Consider the following 15,552-nt stretch of genomic DNA (forward strand, 5'->3'; position numbering starts at 1 on the left):
TAATGTCATTGCATGCAGCCATGTTTGATTAGTTCTGTCAAACCAGAGAGTATACACTTCCTCTGATCACGGCAGAATACTATACCCTGCTAGATACTCTTTGATTATTCAACATTTCCCAGCTTCCACATACATTCAACAGATGGCAGAGCGTTCCTAATAACTTAAGGGAGGCTGGGACTGAGTTTTTGGTGGAAAAAGTAAAAATGATCGATTTTTCAATTTGTGCATATTATTGTACGCCGGACTTCTGCGGATCATTTGGCGGTGGTATTTTTTAGTTCCGCCATTTTTAAAGTACTAGCGTGACATTTAAATGTCCGGTTGAGTCCCCATCCACTAGCTTTTACTTACGACAATGTGTGGTTTTTTTTTTCATATATACATTTTCAAGTATTTAAAATGTTCCAGCTGAACCAGTTTGGTTTCAAATTCCTTGAGAATTTCATGGGTTGTTAACACCTATATTGTCTTGATATTAACAGAAGAACTGTTTCATAATGTTGATACTTTAAAAGATAGTAGCCTTCAAAGGGGTATTTTTAAGCATAATTTGAGAAAAACATAAACACATAAAACACATTTTTTCCTCACATTCATGGACTACATATGCAGACTTTCTCTCTGTTAAAATTCTTTCCATACCTTGAAGTGCCTGTACACCAGTTTTAAATGTGATATTTGAAGTAACTGTTCAGCTGGAGCATATTTTTTATGCTTATCGATTTTTAAAATTTTTAAATTGTATGTGTTAATTTCTCAGAAAGTTCTGTTGCCTTTTTTTTCTTCTGAAAATTGGTATATGGCTTTATTTCACCATAAGGAGACCATAAACCAATCTTCATTCAATTCTATCAATAATTACTATTTTTTATAAAGTCAGTCCTAACTTCCCTTAAATGCTGCTAAGAGAAAAAGTCTACGTACAAACAGACCCCATCATGACATACGCCTTAGACATTATCTGGGAACACCTATCGAAGGATAACCTAGCTACACTAGAAATAGTGAAGGCCGTAAATGTTTTAAAAGTTCTCCGTCTGGCAAAAACCGCTCCTTTGACACTCACAAAACAACAAGACAACCGTTCTATTTATAAGAACTGCGATTAAAGCTACCATTGCCTTCTACGACACAATACCAAGCTTTAAATCAAGAACTACAGGATATGAAAGCGAGTATATTGATAGATTTTTACCAAACAGACGGCATGACGTCAGAATGGATGAATTCTGACTACGAAGTGCGGCTTCTTATTAATTGTTCATAAAACTATTGAAAACGGCAGGCAGAGCAATATGACTACGACAGTCATATAAAGACGAGTTATCTGACTTACTTATAACTAGGAGCAGTACGGGTCCTCTAGTATGACATTAATTTAAAATTTTGTGTCCACCATATTGGGTCCGCCATTTTGTTTCTCAAAGTTTTATGTCAGATTCGAATTCAGCAAGTTTATATATAGCTGTATTTGAAAAATAGTGCACGTTTCGGACTGACTTCTTGGCCAGGTTTACGGCATTTGGGAGCACTGTGTGTCGTCCAGGTGTCAGATTCCCTATCAGTTGTTTACTTAGCCTCTTGTTGAACTATTTCAAAGAAGTTCGAAATATATCGAACATCTTTAGTAAATTACTCCAAGCCTTAATTTCTCTTCCTATAAAGTAGTATTTGCCTCAAATTTGTCATCTTGACCACTGGATTTAAAGAATGACAACAATGTGTATCAGAAAATAACCAACTAGAAAATTGGATAATTGAGAATCTTCACCTTTGAACCATTACATTAGGACCACCTACATAATACGATGCTGTATCACCTCTTGTCCTCAGAACCGTGGCCGCTCTGTGAGACATCGATTCAACAAGGTATCTAGTACAAGTGCAACAGCAGGTGTTCTCTATTTGGCGTATACTACTGGGTGGTGGTGATGTAGCCTGAACCCGCTTTTCCAAATCGAACCGCATATGTTCAAATTGGGGCTGTTTGAGGGCCAGGGCATTAAGGCATATTCACTATCATGTTTCTCAAACCAGTCTCTCACAATCCTGGCAGTGTGGTATGATGCATTGTCCTGTTGGAAGTAGCCGTTCCCATCAGGGAATATTGTTGACATGAACGAATGTACATGGTTCCCAGTAACGTCCAGATACCGGATTGTTGCTAGGTATTCGTGTATGGGAATAGTGGGTACCAGTGTGTTCCATAAAAACTTCACCCAGATCATCAAACCTCCTCCACCAGCCTGCAAACACGTGCAGTAGCCTCCGATAGAAATCAGCGTACACGCTTTCGGCTGTCGACCTGATGGACCATGAATCTGGATTTATCAATCCAGGTGATCTTTCTCCAATCATCCAGAGTCCAGTGACAATGATTTTGTTCCCATAACACGAGCTGCTTTCGGTAGAGTGAAGTCAACATTGGGTGTATAGATCTCATAATTCCCTCGATAACGTCCGGCATGATTTTGAGGTCACGTGTGGTCTTTCATGAGACAAGTATGCTATTGGTCAAGAGCCATCTTCTGTTGGTCAACAGTCGATTCACCCTCCAGACAGGTGTGTATGAGTCATCTGCTAGTGATCAACTGATAGCACAGGATCGTCGACTCCGCAATACCATCCGCGGCAGTGTTCGATGAACTGTGTGCTGGGCAATAATTGGCCTAGTCATCGCTGTTATACCTGCTGGCGTCTTGTCGATCTGATGCGCGCGGTCGCTCCGAACAATTCGCTACAGCCTCCACTGACCCCTGGCATCAACGAGCCACTGATGACACACGAATCGTTGGTTATTTACCCATCGTTACACCACATGCTCACAACAGAGCAGGCCACAAGTTGTTGTTACGAAAGCGCCGTACCCTTACAATTTGCCCTCGATGACACTGGGAGACATCGTCCGCTTTCACCATTCTGACGCCTGAGACACTACTAACAGCAAGCCTGTAGACCTGCCATATATACCATGCTATAAGCACGCCACGAGTTACTTTTATTCTGGTACAATTTGGTTTACGTCGCACCGACACAGATACAGTACCTAACAAACAATTTAAGACCACCTGGTCCAACATTTCTTGTATGAACTTCTATGCAAAATATTTTGTGGCTAATTAGTGTTGATATACACATTATGAAAAACAACCGTTGAAATTAGAATGAAGTTTAAGAGTTATAATTTTTCGAACATTTTAGAACCTTTTAGAACCACTTTTGGGTGTAAAGACCATCCTGTTCACTAAATTACAAAACTGTCCAATAGACTGTGTGTTGGCGTAAAATCCGAAAGATGAAATGATCACACGATTCTTTTCTTCTGGGAATTTTTTTTTGAAATATCGCATTTAATAATATAAACTTGAAAGACCTTAGGAATGAGCTACCGTCACCAAACTTCGTAGAATTCTGGAAACCAGCGCCAGTTTGCTTGGAACTTCTGACGGTGAAAGATATTTCTGCGTTGTAAAGATTGATGGCCGGTGGTCAATAATTATTAACCCCAATAATTTGTCATATAAAAACTAGAGAAGCGGATCTCTCGGGAAACCTGCTATTCCGCAAAAGGTTCATTAACTTCTAGTAAACTGTAATAATACGCTATTATTAATTTAAAAAAACAATTTCGAAAATAAGCAGACTAAAGAAATCGACTTCAAGACACTTATCTTTAATTTTCACTTGAAGGCTGATATCCTTCCAAGATTTTTCGACGTAGTTTCTATTGAAATGATCTTGGACACTCTTATCCCATTTAGCACGTCTTTCTCATACGGGAGCTATTAGTTTTTCGCTGTCAACCGCGCTCATGTCTCTGAATTAAAGTAAATGTACTGTCACAACGTGAAATAAACACGCATTCCGCCAGGCGACTACCAGCGCGCTGGAAGCTGGTAAATAAATGTTTGAAATTTTCTTGTTCGCTGGTCGGTGCCGACTGCGAGTTCCGACAAGCTCGGAAACGCTTCCTTTATGTTCGGCTACGCTTGAAAGCGAGGCTATATTTCCTCTCGCTTGTTGCCGCTTACCAGCGTTCTACGTGTCTCTACCCTTAGGCTCCTCGCGTAGTACAGGCTTTGCTCAACAGCTCGCAGAGATCGATACATGTTACAGATTGAGAATTATCGCTGACTGGTGTCTTACCTGTGAGGTTACAGTCACCGTCTGAACTAGGAAATGAGTGTCATTAAAAAATGCAGGAAAACTACCTTGGAATACTTTCATTTTTGGCTTTTGCGGAAATATACACTCTATTGGACAGGTATTTATATAAAAAAATAAGTAGCCATATTACCTGCGGAAGTTTAGTGAACAAGGTGTTCTTTACATCCCGATGCAAGTGTGTTATGGACTAGTAGAACTTGGAAACGGTTCTCTAAACCTATGGGTAAACAGTGGAAATTTCGAGCTCGATTAGTAGGTGTTATTATTATTATTATTATTATTATTATTATTATTATTATTATTATTATTATTATTATTATTAATTATGAGGTGTCGTTATGAATTTTACCCTGAACAAGTCATATTTCATTCCCATCCTTACATATTATCTGGAAACCTGCACACTAACATCAAAGGATTGGAGTAGGATTCAAGCCTGTGAAATGAAATTTCTTAGAACTGCCCTCCAAAAGACCCGACTTGATCATGTGAAAAATGATGAGATCCGATCTAACTTAGGTCTAAATGAATCGATGGAGGAAAGACTTAGGTCATCTAGACTTAAATGGTTTGGGCATGTTAAGAGAATAACAGGTAGAAGACCAGCTGGAAGACCAAGAAGAAGATGGATGGACCAACTGAGGGAAGACGTGGAGAGAAGAGGATGGAATTGGAAATCTGTCTTGGACAAGGAATTTTTTTGAATAGGCAACTTTGGAAGACGCTCGTTTTCAAACACCCCACCCGGCTCGCTGGAAGGGCAAACCGATGATGATGATGATGATTATTATTATTATTATTATTATTATTATTATTATTATTATTATTATTATCTAGGTAGTTATGTACGACAAGTTGTCTGTACGGACTTTGTTTGGTATAAATCGTGTCGTATCATTTATTATTTGTGTGTTGTATGATCTGTCTTGTGTAACAGAATATGTGAGGTTATGTCACGATACTTCTGCCGTATGTTTATTAATACGACTTTACGTGATGTAAGAACACGTAATTAATAGCATAAAACTTATTATTACCTGTAAATATGATGTCTAAATCCAATGTAATGTTGTGTAACTCGGAGTAATAGTCTAGAACAACGCACCTTTATCACTCGAGTTTTACGGAATGTTCTATCCATTGGCACATAGGTTATTGGAGACTCAAGAAGATACGAGAAAGCATGTTGTGTCATACTTTTCTAGAAGCCTGTCCAGGCAAGGTATATAAAGGACCGTCTAGGGAGTTGAGTTGATTTAGTCGATCAGTGTGTGAACTCATGTTGTGATTTTGTTGTGTTGGTAGTTGATTGATATGCTAATGTGGCAGTCAAGTGTTCTGTTCAAGATGGTGGTTCATTAATGTGTGTGTGTATGTAATTTGTAAATAAAACAATGTACACAATTGACAACATCTCGAGTGTGCGTCTTTGTGATTACAATTACCCAAAATTGGGGTACCTTCATAGGTTCTCCAGATTTTTAAAAAATTGTAACTCAGGAACTTCATTTTTCAACGATTCCTTTTCATAAGTCATATATCAACACGATTAAGCCAAAAATATTTGTAAACCTATTGGTACCATACATATAGGTTCAAGAGTTCATTAACTGATTTTCGCTGGTGGTCTTAACACTTTGTTAGGTACTGTAGGTTTTATGTCGACGATGGGATAGGAAATGACTAGGAGTGAGAAGGAAGCGACCGTGGCCTTATTTAAGGTACAGCCTCAGCATTTGCCTGGTGTAAAAATGGAAAACCTCGGAAGACCATCCTCAGGGCTGCCGAGAATCTCAGCTCCAGCGCGCTAAATGTTCCCGGGTCTGGGTGGTCATAATGCAATGGATCATCGCTGCAAACATATTCAGGCCCATATTGATCTGATATATTTTTCTTCCCTACATACGAGAACATTATGCTTGAAAATTTTGCCCTGTATTTTTATCACCCTCAATATAATAGATCTGTTAGTATAATTATCGCCAGAAATCTAACATTTAATTCCATATATCCACAGGTGTGGCCCTTGTTCTTATTCATCAATTTTTCATTCGTCCCACTCAGATTCAACTTGATGGCAAGTCAGCTGTTTGCCATCATGTGGAACACTTATTTATCGCTGAAACTCTTCTCATAAGGTAAGGTCCATTTAATTTTCTATCCAAAATATGAAATGTTCTATATAGAGTGTTTCAACATTTATGTTACAAACGCCATGAGCTTGAAGATGGGATCAAGTAGATAGAAGATAATGAATAGAAACCGGAGTGTGGAAACGTTTCGTGCAACGGGAAACTAAAATAATATCGGAATATTTGCATCACCTTCTCCTGCTGGGTCAAATATCGTGTCAAACTTGAATTTACAGAATATTTAACATTTTAAAATATGTTCAAAGATGTGCCTTATTTTCCATATTTACACGCGTATATCTCACATCTTTATTTTACAAAATTCGAGCTTAAAAATCGGAGTGCCAGCAAATACAGTAGAGACAATACGCGACACTCAGCGAGATATCGAGGGACAGCTATTAGAGCTCTCTCTAGCGGGTAGACCTGAGAACTACCGATTCTCTCATAAGAGCACGTGTATTTGTGTGTGAAGTTTTTGGTGTTTATGCGTTTTCAGTGAGTTGACATAATTAAATACTAGCGTGTGTCATTCCTTGATATCTCCTCTCAACATGAAGGGAAAGGTATGTGCTGTGTTTGACTGCAGTAACTATGAAGTAGAGAAGAATGCGCGATCTTTCTTCCGTTCCCCTCGTGACAAGAAAATGTAAGTAATGTTGTGTTTGCATATATATTATTCCAGTGACAAAGAGATTTTTATAGTGCTTCATAATCTTCTGACCCGCTCGGCCCATATTTTAACTGGCCTAAAATATAATACGCATATTTTATTGTATAGTGCAGCAGTTAACCTTCAATACCGATGTGTTGTTGTAGGTGTGATCTGTGGGTTTTAAAATGTCACAGAAGTGATTTGGATAAGGTGTACAAGAAGAAAGGGACGTTACGCTTATATAAGAATTATAAGATCTGTTCAGATCATTTCCAGCCCAGCGACTTTAGAAATCCTCGATTATACAGCCAAGGGTATGTTATATTTTTACTCTAATTGTACATAAATATTCCTTAAAGCATCACTATCGACAACATTTTCATACTTTTCTTTCTTTTATCCCTCTTCTCAGATTAAAGCCGGGATTTTATAGATTTCCTTTCTGTTAGTAGGCTTCATGTTAAGAAGAAAATTATCCAGCTTTTAAATGTTAATTCATTGCATCATGTGTGTAAGAAATGTGCCGATATTTTTATTGACAAGTATCTTAAGGTGATGATACAATGTTTTTAAATGAGAAACATAACAAATCTAACCGTAAAAGTTCAAGCAGGAATGCTGAAGCAAAAAAAGTAATGCATAAGTGAAAGATCAACCTATTTCACAGCAGTCCATTTCACACATTGTTTATATGTCTAATTTCAGTCTTTAAATAATAACCTTTTAAATAATTCTTCATTCACTTATCCAGAATTGCTTTAGCAACTTCGAAGTTAATATCTCAATAATACTTTCTTTCTAGACGTAATTTATTTATTCATTTTCGTATATGCATTTCCATTGATATTTGAATTTAGCGCGACTTTTCAGGTCAAGTCACTAGGAGCGCCACCGTCGAATTGTTTCCCATTTTAACAAGGCTAAATCCGTAAGTGTCGCGTATTGTCTCTACTGTATTTGGTGCCAGTCATCCAATTAACGCAAAACCGCAGCTGAAGCGAGGCTGAGGCCGGCAAACTATCCTTTCCCGCTGGACGGGCAGTACGAGAGCAAGCCAGAATGAGTGTCTGATAAATTCGAATACACTTTTAAAGTACTCACCCCTAATTTCTCATCATGAAGAGGTTCCTCGTGGAGCACATCGGGTTTTTCGGCGCTCCAATATCGGCTGCTTTGAGAATTTACGCACCCGCGTAAGTGAAACCACGCTTCGTCTGAGAAGAGAATGAGAGTGGGATCAATTTATTCAAAATCCAGTCTCTAAATCCAATCCTACATAAAGGATCAGCCGGTTGAAGTTCTTGCACCACAGTGCATACAGTATATAGCGTTTCAACTGAATAATAGGGAGAAGCTTACAGTGGAACATAACTGCTCGCACACGCTGCATGGACCTAATCCTCCCCAGCAACGGCTGAGATCCTGGAAGAGCTTCCTGAGGACTTGTGAGGTGCTTACTGTCGCACCAGAAAGGCAAGACTGGAGCTGTGGAACAAGAGAATTCCTCACCTCCGCGGATGGATGCAGCAGGTGGACATAATGAAAGCTAGATGTGGTGATGGGTATCAATAGCGGTGTAATCGGGTAATAAGAGTCAGGACAAAACCACATAGGCGGAAATAGAAGGATGCCTACATGTAAAACTTGACAAGTCCCGCAGCTCATCCTGCACGGAGATAGTAGGTTCGAATCCCACTATCGGCAGCCCTGGAAATGGTTTTCCGTGGTTGTACCTTAATTAAGGCCACGGTCGCTTCCTTCCAACTCCTAGGCCTTTCCTATCCCATCGTCGCCATAAGACCTATCTGTGTCGGTGCGACGTAAAGCCCCTAGCAAATATATATATACTGTACGGTGACATGACGTCATTATCCAGCGCTGCACTCCGGCGTGTTAACCGCAGACGTAGGCGCGTGGCGCGCAGTCCAGTAAGGACACCACAACAATAATATCGTCAAAGGTATCAATATTTGTATGTAAGTAGAAGAATGTAAAGAATGTCCGAGCTAGAGGTATACAAATATGGTAGGGGAAATTCGCGTAATTTGGACCGATAATATGTTCGGTATTTTTGAAGTTTGGTCACCCCCTGTCTGTCGACCTCGTGGTGTAGGGGTAGCGTGCCTGCCTCTTACGTGGAGGCCCCGGCTTCGATTCCCGGCCAGGTCCGGGATTTTTACCTGGACCTAAGGGCTGGTTCGAGGTCCACTCAGCCTACGTGATTAGAATTGAGGAGCTATCTGACGGGGAGATAGCGGCCCCGGCCTAGAAAGCCAAGAATAACGGCCGAGAGGATTCGTCGTGCTGACCACACGACATCTCGTAATCTGCAGGCCTTCGGGCTGAGCAGCGGTCGCTTGGTAAGCCAAGGCCCTTCAAGGGCTGTAGTGCCATGTGTTTTTCTTTCACCCCCTGTCTGAAGCAAGGTCAGCAAGACAGCCGACGATAGCTCGAAATTGTTTTGCTAATGGACTTACGGTTGAAGAGGGAAGAGGAAAACAATCTAAATACTGACATTCCTTGTAAGTTTATACAGTGACAAGTAAGTGTACTTGAAGTAGTTTTTCATCCAAGAGGGCGTTTAGTTTTTACAAGTTCTGATGAAATATTTTAAACATAGTTTCTTCATACATTTTAAATATTTTGTATATGATTTAGTTTTGATTAAATCTTCGCTTGCCGTGTAATTTGGACCGTTGAGACAATTGTAGTAATTACGTTTCTTCGTAGTTTTACTGGTGGTTCTAAGAGAATTGTTTTAAAATTTGAGTCCGGTCTCGCGGTGGAGGGATAGCGTGTCTGCCTCTTAACTGTTGACCCCAGGTTCGATTCCGGCCAGGCCATGGATTTTTACTTGATCTGAGGGCTGGCTCGAGGTCCACTCAGCCTACGTGATTACAGTTGAGGAGCTGACTGACGGTGGTGTATATGGCAAGTATTATGGTGTCGACTAGATTCAATGCAATAGTTGCAAAAAGCAGGCTTATGGAAACTGCGCCAAAATCCAGGATGAATTGTTTTATCATTGTCCTACATGCCAAAAGTGATGACCAAAATTCATAGTGTCGTATTGTATTGCTTAGTATTTCACAGTACATTCATTAAATAATGTATAAGTGTTAATATTTACCAGTCCAAATTACACTATCACCTGGTCCAAGTTACACGATAACAAATTTTAGAATAAATGTTACTGTTAAACAAATCCTAAAAATAATATTAAAATATATTTTTACCAAATCATTTGATACATTGTATTGAAATGGCGTATGGCTTTTAGTGCCGGGAGTGTCCGAGGACAAGTTCGGCTCGGCAGATTCAGGTCTTTTGATTTGACTCCCGTAGGCGACCTGCGCGTCGTGATGAGGATGAAATAATGACGAAGACGACACGCACACACACCCAGCCCCCGTGCCAGCGGAATTAACCAATTATGGTTAAAATTCCCAACCCTTCCGGGAATCAAGCCCGGGATCCTGTGACCAAAGGCCAGCACGCTAACCATTTAGCCGTGGAGCCGGACGATACATTGTATTAATTAATGATATAAAATTTGAGAAATTTCCATAAAGGTGGATACAGTTATGGACGTTTAAATAATAATAATAATAATAATAATAATAATAATAATAATAATAATAATAATAATAATAATAATAATAATAATAATAATAATAGTAATAATAATAATAATAATGTATTGGCTTTACGTCCCACTAACTACTCTTTTACGGTTTTCGAAGACGCCGAGGTGCCAGAATTTAGTCCCGCAGGAGTTCTTTTTACGTGTCAGTAAATCTACCGACACGAGGCTGGCGTATTTGAGCACCTTCAAATACCACCGGACTGAGCCAGGATCGAACCTGCCAAGTTAGGGTCAGAAGGCCAGCGCCTCAACCGCCTCAAACACTACAGAGTAACTCAAAGCAGGTCATATGATGCCACGCCCACTCCTCAGCTGCAGCTTAGTATTCTTTCTTTCTTTCTTAATCAGGTTACCCTCCAGGTTTGGCTTTTCCCTCGGACTCAGCGAGGGATCCCACCTCTACCGCCTCAAGGGCAGTGTCCTGGAGCTTGAGACTCTGGGTCGGGGGATACAACTGGGGAGGATGACCAGTGCCTCGCCCAGGCGGCCTCACCTGCTATGCTGAACAGGGGCCTTGATGGGGGATGGGAAGATCGGGAGGGATAGACAAGGAAGAGGGAAGGAAGCGCCCGTGGCCTTAAGTTAGATACCATCCCGGCATTTGCCTGGAGGAGAAGCGGGAAACCACGGAAAACCACTTCCAGGATGGCTGAGGTGGGAATCGAACCCACTTCTACTCAGTTGACCTCCCGAGGCTGAGTGGACCCCGTTCCAGCCCTCGTACCACTTTTCAAATTTCGTGGCAGAGCCACCTCCGGGGGTGGCAGCTAATCACACTAACCACTGCACCACAGAGGCTGACATTTCTCTTTCGCATTTCACAAAAACCCTTTCGTATTATAAAGGTACCTATATGAATGACCATATTTAAGCAAAAAAATCACAAAAATTCAGTTACGAGACTATCCCCTTTACCACAAGCAAAACAAACAAATAAAAACTGAATATTTTCACTGATAAGGACTCCGACGTCATCGCTTTCATGGTTGTACCAACGAATTGCCGGACAGATTACGGGTGTAGTATAATTTGTTTACATGTTACCGTCACGTAATTACTTGTTTACACATTACTACACCTGATAGTATTAGGTGGTCAAATGGACACGCAAGGGCTAAAATTTCCTTTTGTTGCTTTAATTTTCGACACGAGGCATACGTAACGTATCCAGTCCTGGCTGTTTGAGGAGCTTGATTATTGTCCAATATCATGAGTCAATTTTTAGTATTTATTTATTTATCTAGTTATTATTATTATTATTATTATTATTATTATTATTATTATTATTATTATTATTATTATTATTATTATTATTATTATTGTCATTAAGACAGTGGTTGAACTTGAATGTTACATGATTATTCAATTTCGTCTTGTGTTTTTTTTCCTTTTCTCTTCCCAAAGTCTCTTCATTCTTTGACTGTGTTCTTGTTTCCTTTGTTCATCCATACATTCCCTGTTTTTTACTCTCTTTTACTTCAAATTTCGGATTCATAATTTTATTTCTGAATATGTTTATTTCATTTAGCATTGCCTTGTCGATACCTGTTTGTTGTAGATCATCTTCTATTTCTTTCAGCCAATTGTTTTTCTTTATTGAGCTATTAGCTACATCAAAAATCCTCTTTGTGAGTCTGCTGCTGGCCATTCTATGTAGGTGCCCATAGAACATTAGTCGGCCTTTTTTGATCATGTTTGTGAGTCTCTCTCTGTATTTGTATAGTTCCTTAGTTGGTCTCTTCATCCACATACCATCTCTGTGAATTGTTTATATTTATTTATTTATTTATTTATTTATTTATTTATTTATTTATTTATTTATTTATTTATTTATTTATTTATTTATTCTTTCATTTGATTTCGGCCATCTAAGGACCACGGAGAATAATCCTGTGCATTCATCTTGACCCTCCTTTCCTTGACTTCCAGTAGTTCTTCATCCTTTCACTTTGCTGTTTCTTCCTTCCCTCCTTCCCCCTGGAAACCCTTAAAATTTTGTATCAGTCTTTTGAAATTTGTTCTGTCTTATTATATTATCTGCTAATCCAATCTCTGTCTTTTTTTTTTTACTTCTTCGATCCACTGGTTGTCAACACATGGTCAAACACTCGCTTTGTCAATCTACTGTTATGCATCCTCGTTATGTGACCTAAAAAAATTAATTCACCTCTTTCTGATCTTGTCTGACATCCTTTCATTTTATTCGCCCTTGTTTAGATTTTTATTCCTCCTATCTCTAAACTCTCCTTCTTCCGCTTGCAATGGTCCCCATATATTCGTCAATATTTCCCCTTTTCTCTCTCTTTCTATTTCACCGGTTTTCGCAGAGAACATGCATTCTGCGGTATATTTATTTATTTATTTATTTATTTATTTATTTATTTATTTATTTATTTATTTATTTATTTATTTATTTATTTATTTATTTATTTATTTATTTATTTATTTATTTATTTATGTGAAAGGGAAGTCAGATTTACTTTTTATTAATCATTTAGAAAGCAATAAAAGATGAACGTTTTAACTGGTTAATTTTATGTTCTTCAGACCTTATGTCCACACGTGAGGACAAATACGTTTTTTCAATATCTGAATATTAATGTAATTAGAATTTCCCAACAATTTTGTTTTGGTTGAAGCCTACTGTAGTCTCAAAGCTTGATTTTATAACCTCATTGGTGACTGTTGAAAGATTCTATACTAACCTCTCCGTGGCCTTTTAACAGGGCTGAAGGTTGAGCTGTCACCACGTCCCTGGATATCCCTGTGTGTAAAGGACGAAGATGCTGCATAACACAGAAGATTTTCTGTCGTTTTTACGCAGCTTTTCCTTGGTCTTTCTTGGACCTATAGGTTAAAAAATCCGGCGGGTATAGTGCGCATTGGTATCACCTAAATATCACTATAAAATTTGTCACAAATGGAACATAATAATTACTTTTACACATATCAAGTGAAAAATCCCTGGCAAATTAAGAAATATGTTTTTTGGAGAATATTAATACGTACTTTACCACTTTACAAGTACATTTGGTGTTGCGCTCACAGTGACACACGTATGTCTTTTGTCTTACACTTAGAACAATTTCGTGTGTGATATCTGTGTTCACTGAAGTTCTTTGCTTTCGTTTCATTCTTCACTTGTCAATGACATCATTTCATGAATTGTATCGCGATATGCAATATTTAATAGGCGACAAAATGGTATGGCCAATGTACACAAGAAAAATTCAGTGGACTAGTGATTTATTGGTCCAGGGATCATGCTATTTTTCTTTTGACCTCCATTTTGCTGTTTGTACTGGCCAAAGATAATGAGAATTTACAGACATAGCACTCCCATTCCACGGTGCTAGCCCTGGACCTGAAGAAAGTGACAAAAGACGGCACCAGCAGCGTAGTACGACATAAACCAGTCCTGTCTACAAGCCTTAAGTCTGTTTTCATATTTCTCAAATAAAGACGGTATTTATTAATTTGCCAGGGATTTTTCACTTGATATGTGTAAAAGCAATTGTTATGTTCCATTTGTGACAAATTTTATAGTGATATTTGGGTGATACCTTTGCGCATCATACCCAAATCCGGCATTCGTTCCTTGAGTTATTTTCAGATGAAAATCGCTGAAAGGCTGATTTGCAAGTCTGTTCTACCTACAGATACAGATTCGGACGCAGAATTCGTTCATGAATAAGATGAGCGATATATTCACGATATTGTTCTGAATATAGGGCCTATATATTATTTTGATCATATAAACGGACAGCACGTTAGAAATATCAAAGACCTGAGGACAATGTATGTGGGAAAATGATACGTGCGAACCCTAGTGACAGAAAAAGGAACTACTTTTATAGATTCCTACACAAAGTGATCTTTATCTCCTCAACCTTACATGGTTGGTGGGCAGCATTATCTCCAATGCTAACTTCTTTACTGACCATTCTTGATGTCCGTCATAAATTCTTCTCTTTCTCTTCCTCTTCTCCTTTCGGCCTTCATCCTTCCCTCCATCAGATTGGTGCAACAGGTTGAATGTCTTAGCAGGTAACCTACGAATCTCTTCCTTCTACTTTATAATCTTTTTACCAGCTGGTATTTTTCATTCAAATTTCTCAGCACTTCTCCATTTCTTACCCTAATGGTCCAGGGCATTTTTAGCACAACCACATTTCGAATGCCTAGATTTTATTTGTATTCCTCTCCATCAGAGTCCATCTTTCCCACCCATACAGTCCAACACTCCATACAAATGTTTTAATGTATATTTTTTGCGAACATCTATGGTAGTTTGTCTTAGACGTCAGAAGTGATATTTTTCTTATAGAAGGCTCCTTTGGCTTGTGCTCTTCTTCTTCTTATCTCCTTTTCGTTCCTTCCATCAGATGAAATTAAGCTGCCAAAGGAAGGGAAAATTTTTCACCTCTGGCAGCCTTTCCGCACACAACCTGACTACTGTTCCTGTTCCGTTTATGGTACATTTCAATACTTTTGAGGTATCATTGTATTTATTCTCTAACGTAGCTGTTGGTTCTGACGAGGATATAAGCCTACTTATAATATACAGCACGATCATATTTTGTCTCGCTTTCTTGTTGCAGTTGCGACTACGCCTTAAAAGGGAACGATAAGAAATGAAGTGCAGTTTTCATCACAGCTGGGACTGAAACAGGCATTAAGCTATATTGTAAATGTTGTCAGATAAACATTGGAAATGTGTATATATAAATATATTTATGTACTTAAAAGAGAGTCTTATTTCTTCAGCAGTTCAATTTCCTACACATAGCGCATGCGGCAAAAAGAAACGACACTGAAATGTCTGGAGATAGTGGATTCGAATCAGCGCTGTACTCCGAAAATTCTCACAGGGTATACTCTAAGACAGTGCATGAAAAATCCCGGATGCCAGACCAACATGACGTTTATAATTAGTGGGTTATAGCCAG

The 15,552-nt window shown here is 38.9% G+C and overlaps 1 protein-coding gene across 1 annotated transcript in view; it reads left to right on the forward strand.

The window, feature by feature from the left end:
* Positions 1-15,277, forward strand: part of LOC136885751 (protein Mpv17) — a 40,066-nt gene extending 24,789 nt beyond the window's left edge. The window contains exons 4-5 of the mRNA XM_067158487.2: positions 6,188-6,308; positions 15,205-15,277. Coding sequence (XP_067014588.2) covers positions 6,188-6,307 — 120 coding nt within the window. The 3' untranslated portion in view covers position 6,308; positions 15,205-15,277. The remainder of the gene's footprint in view (positions 1-6,187; positions 6,309-15,204) is intronic.
* The last annotated feature ends 275 nt before the right edge of the window (positions 15,278-15,552 follow it).

This window comes from Anabrus simplex, chromosome 14 (genome assembly GCF_040414725.1).
Source record: "Anabrus simplex isolate iqAnaSimp1 chromosome 14, ASM4041472v1, whole genome shotgun sequence".
NCBI lineage: Eukaryota > Metazoa > Arthropoda > Insecta > Orthoptera > Tettigoniidae > Anabrus > Anabrus simplex.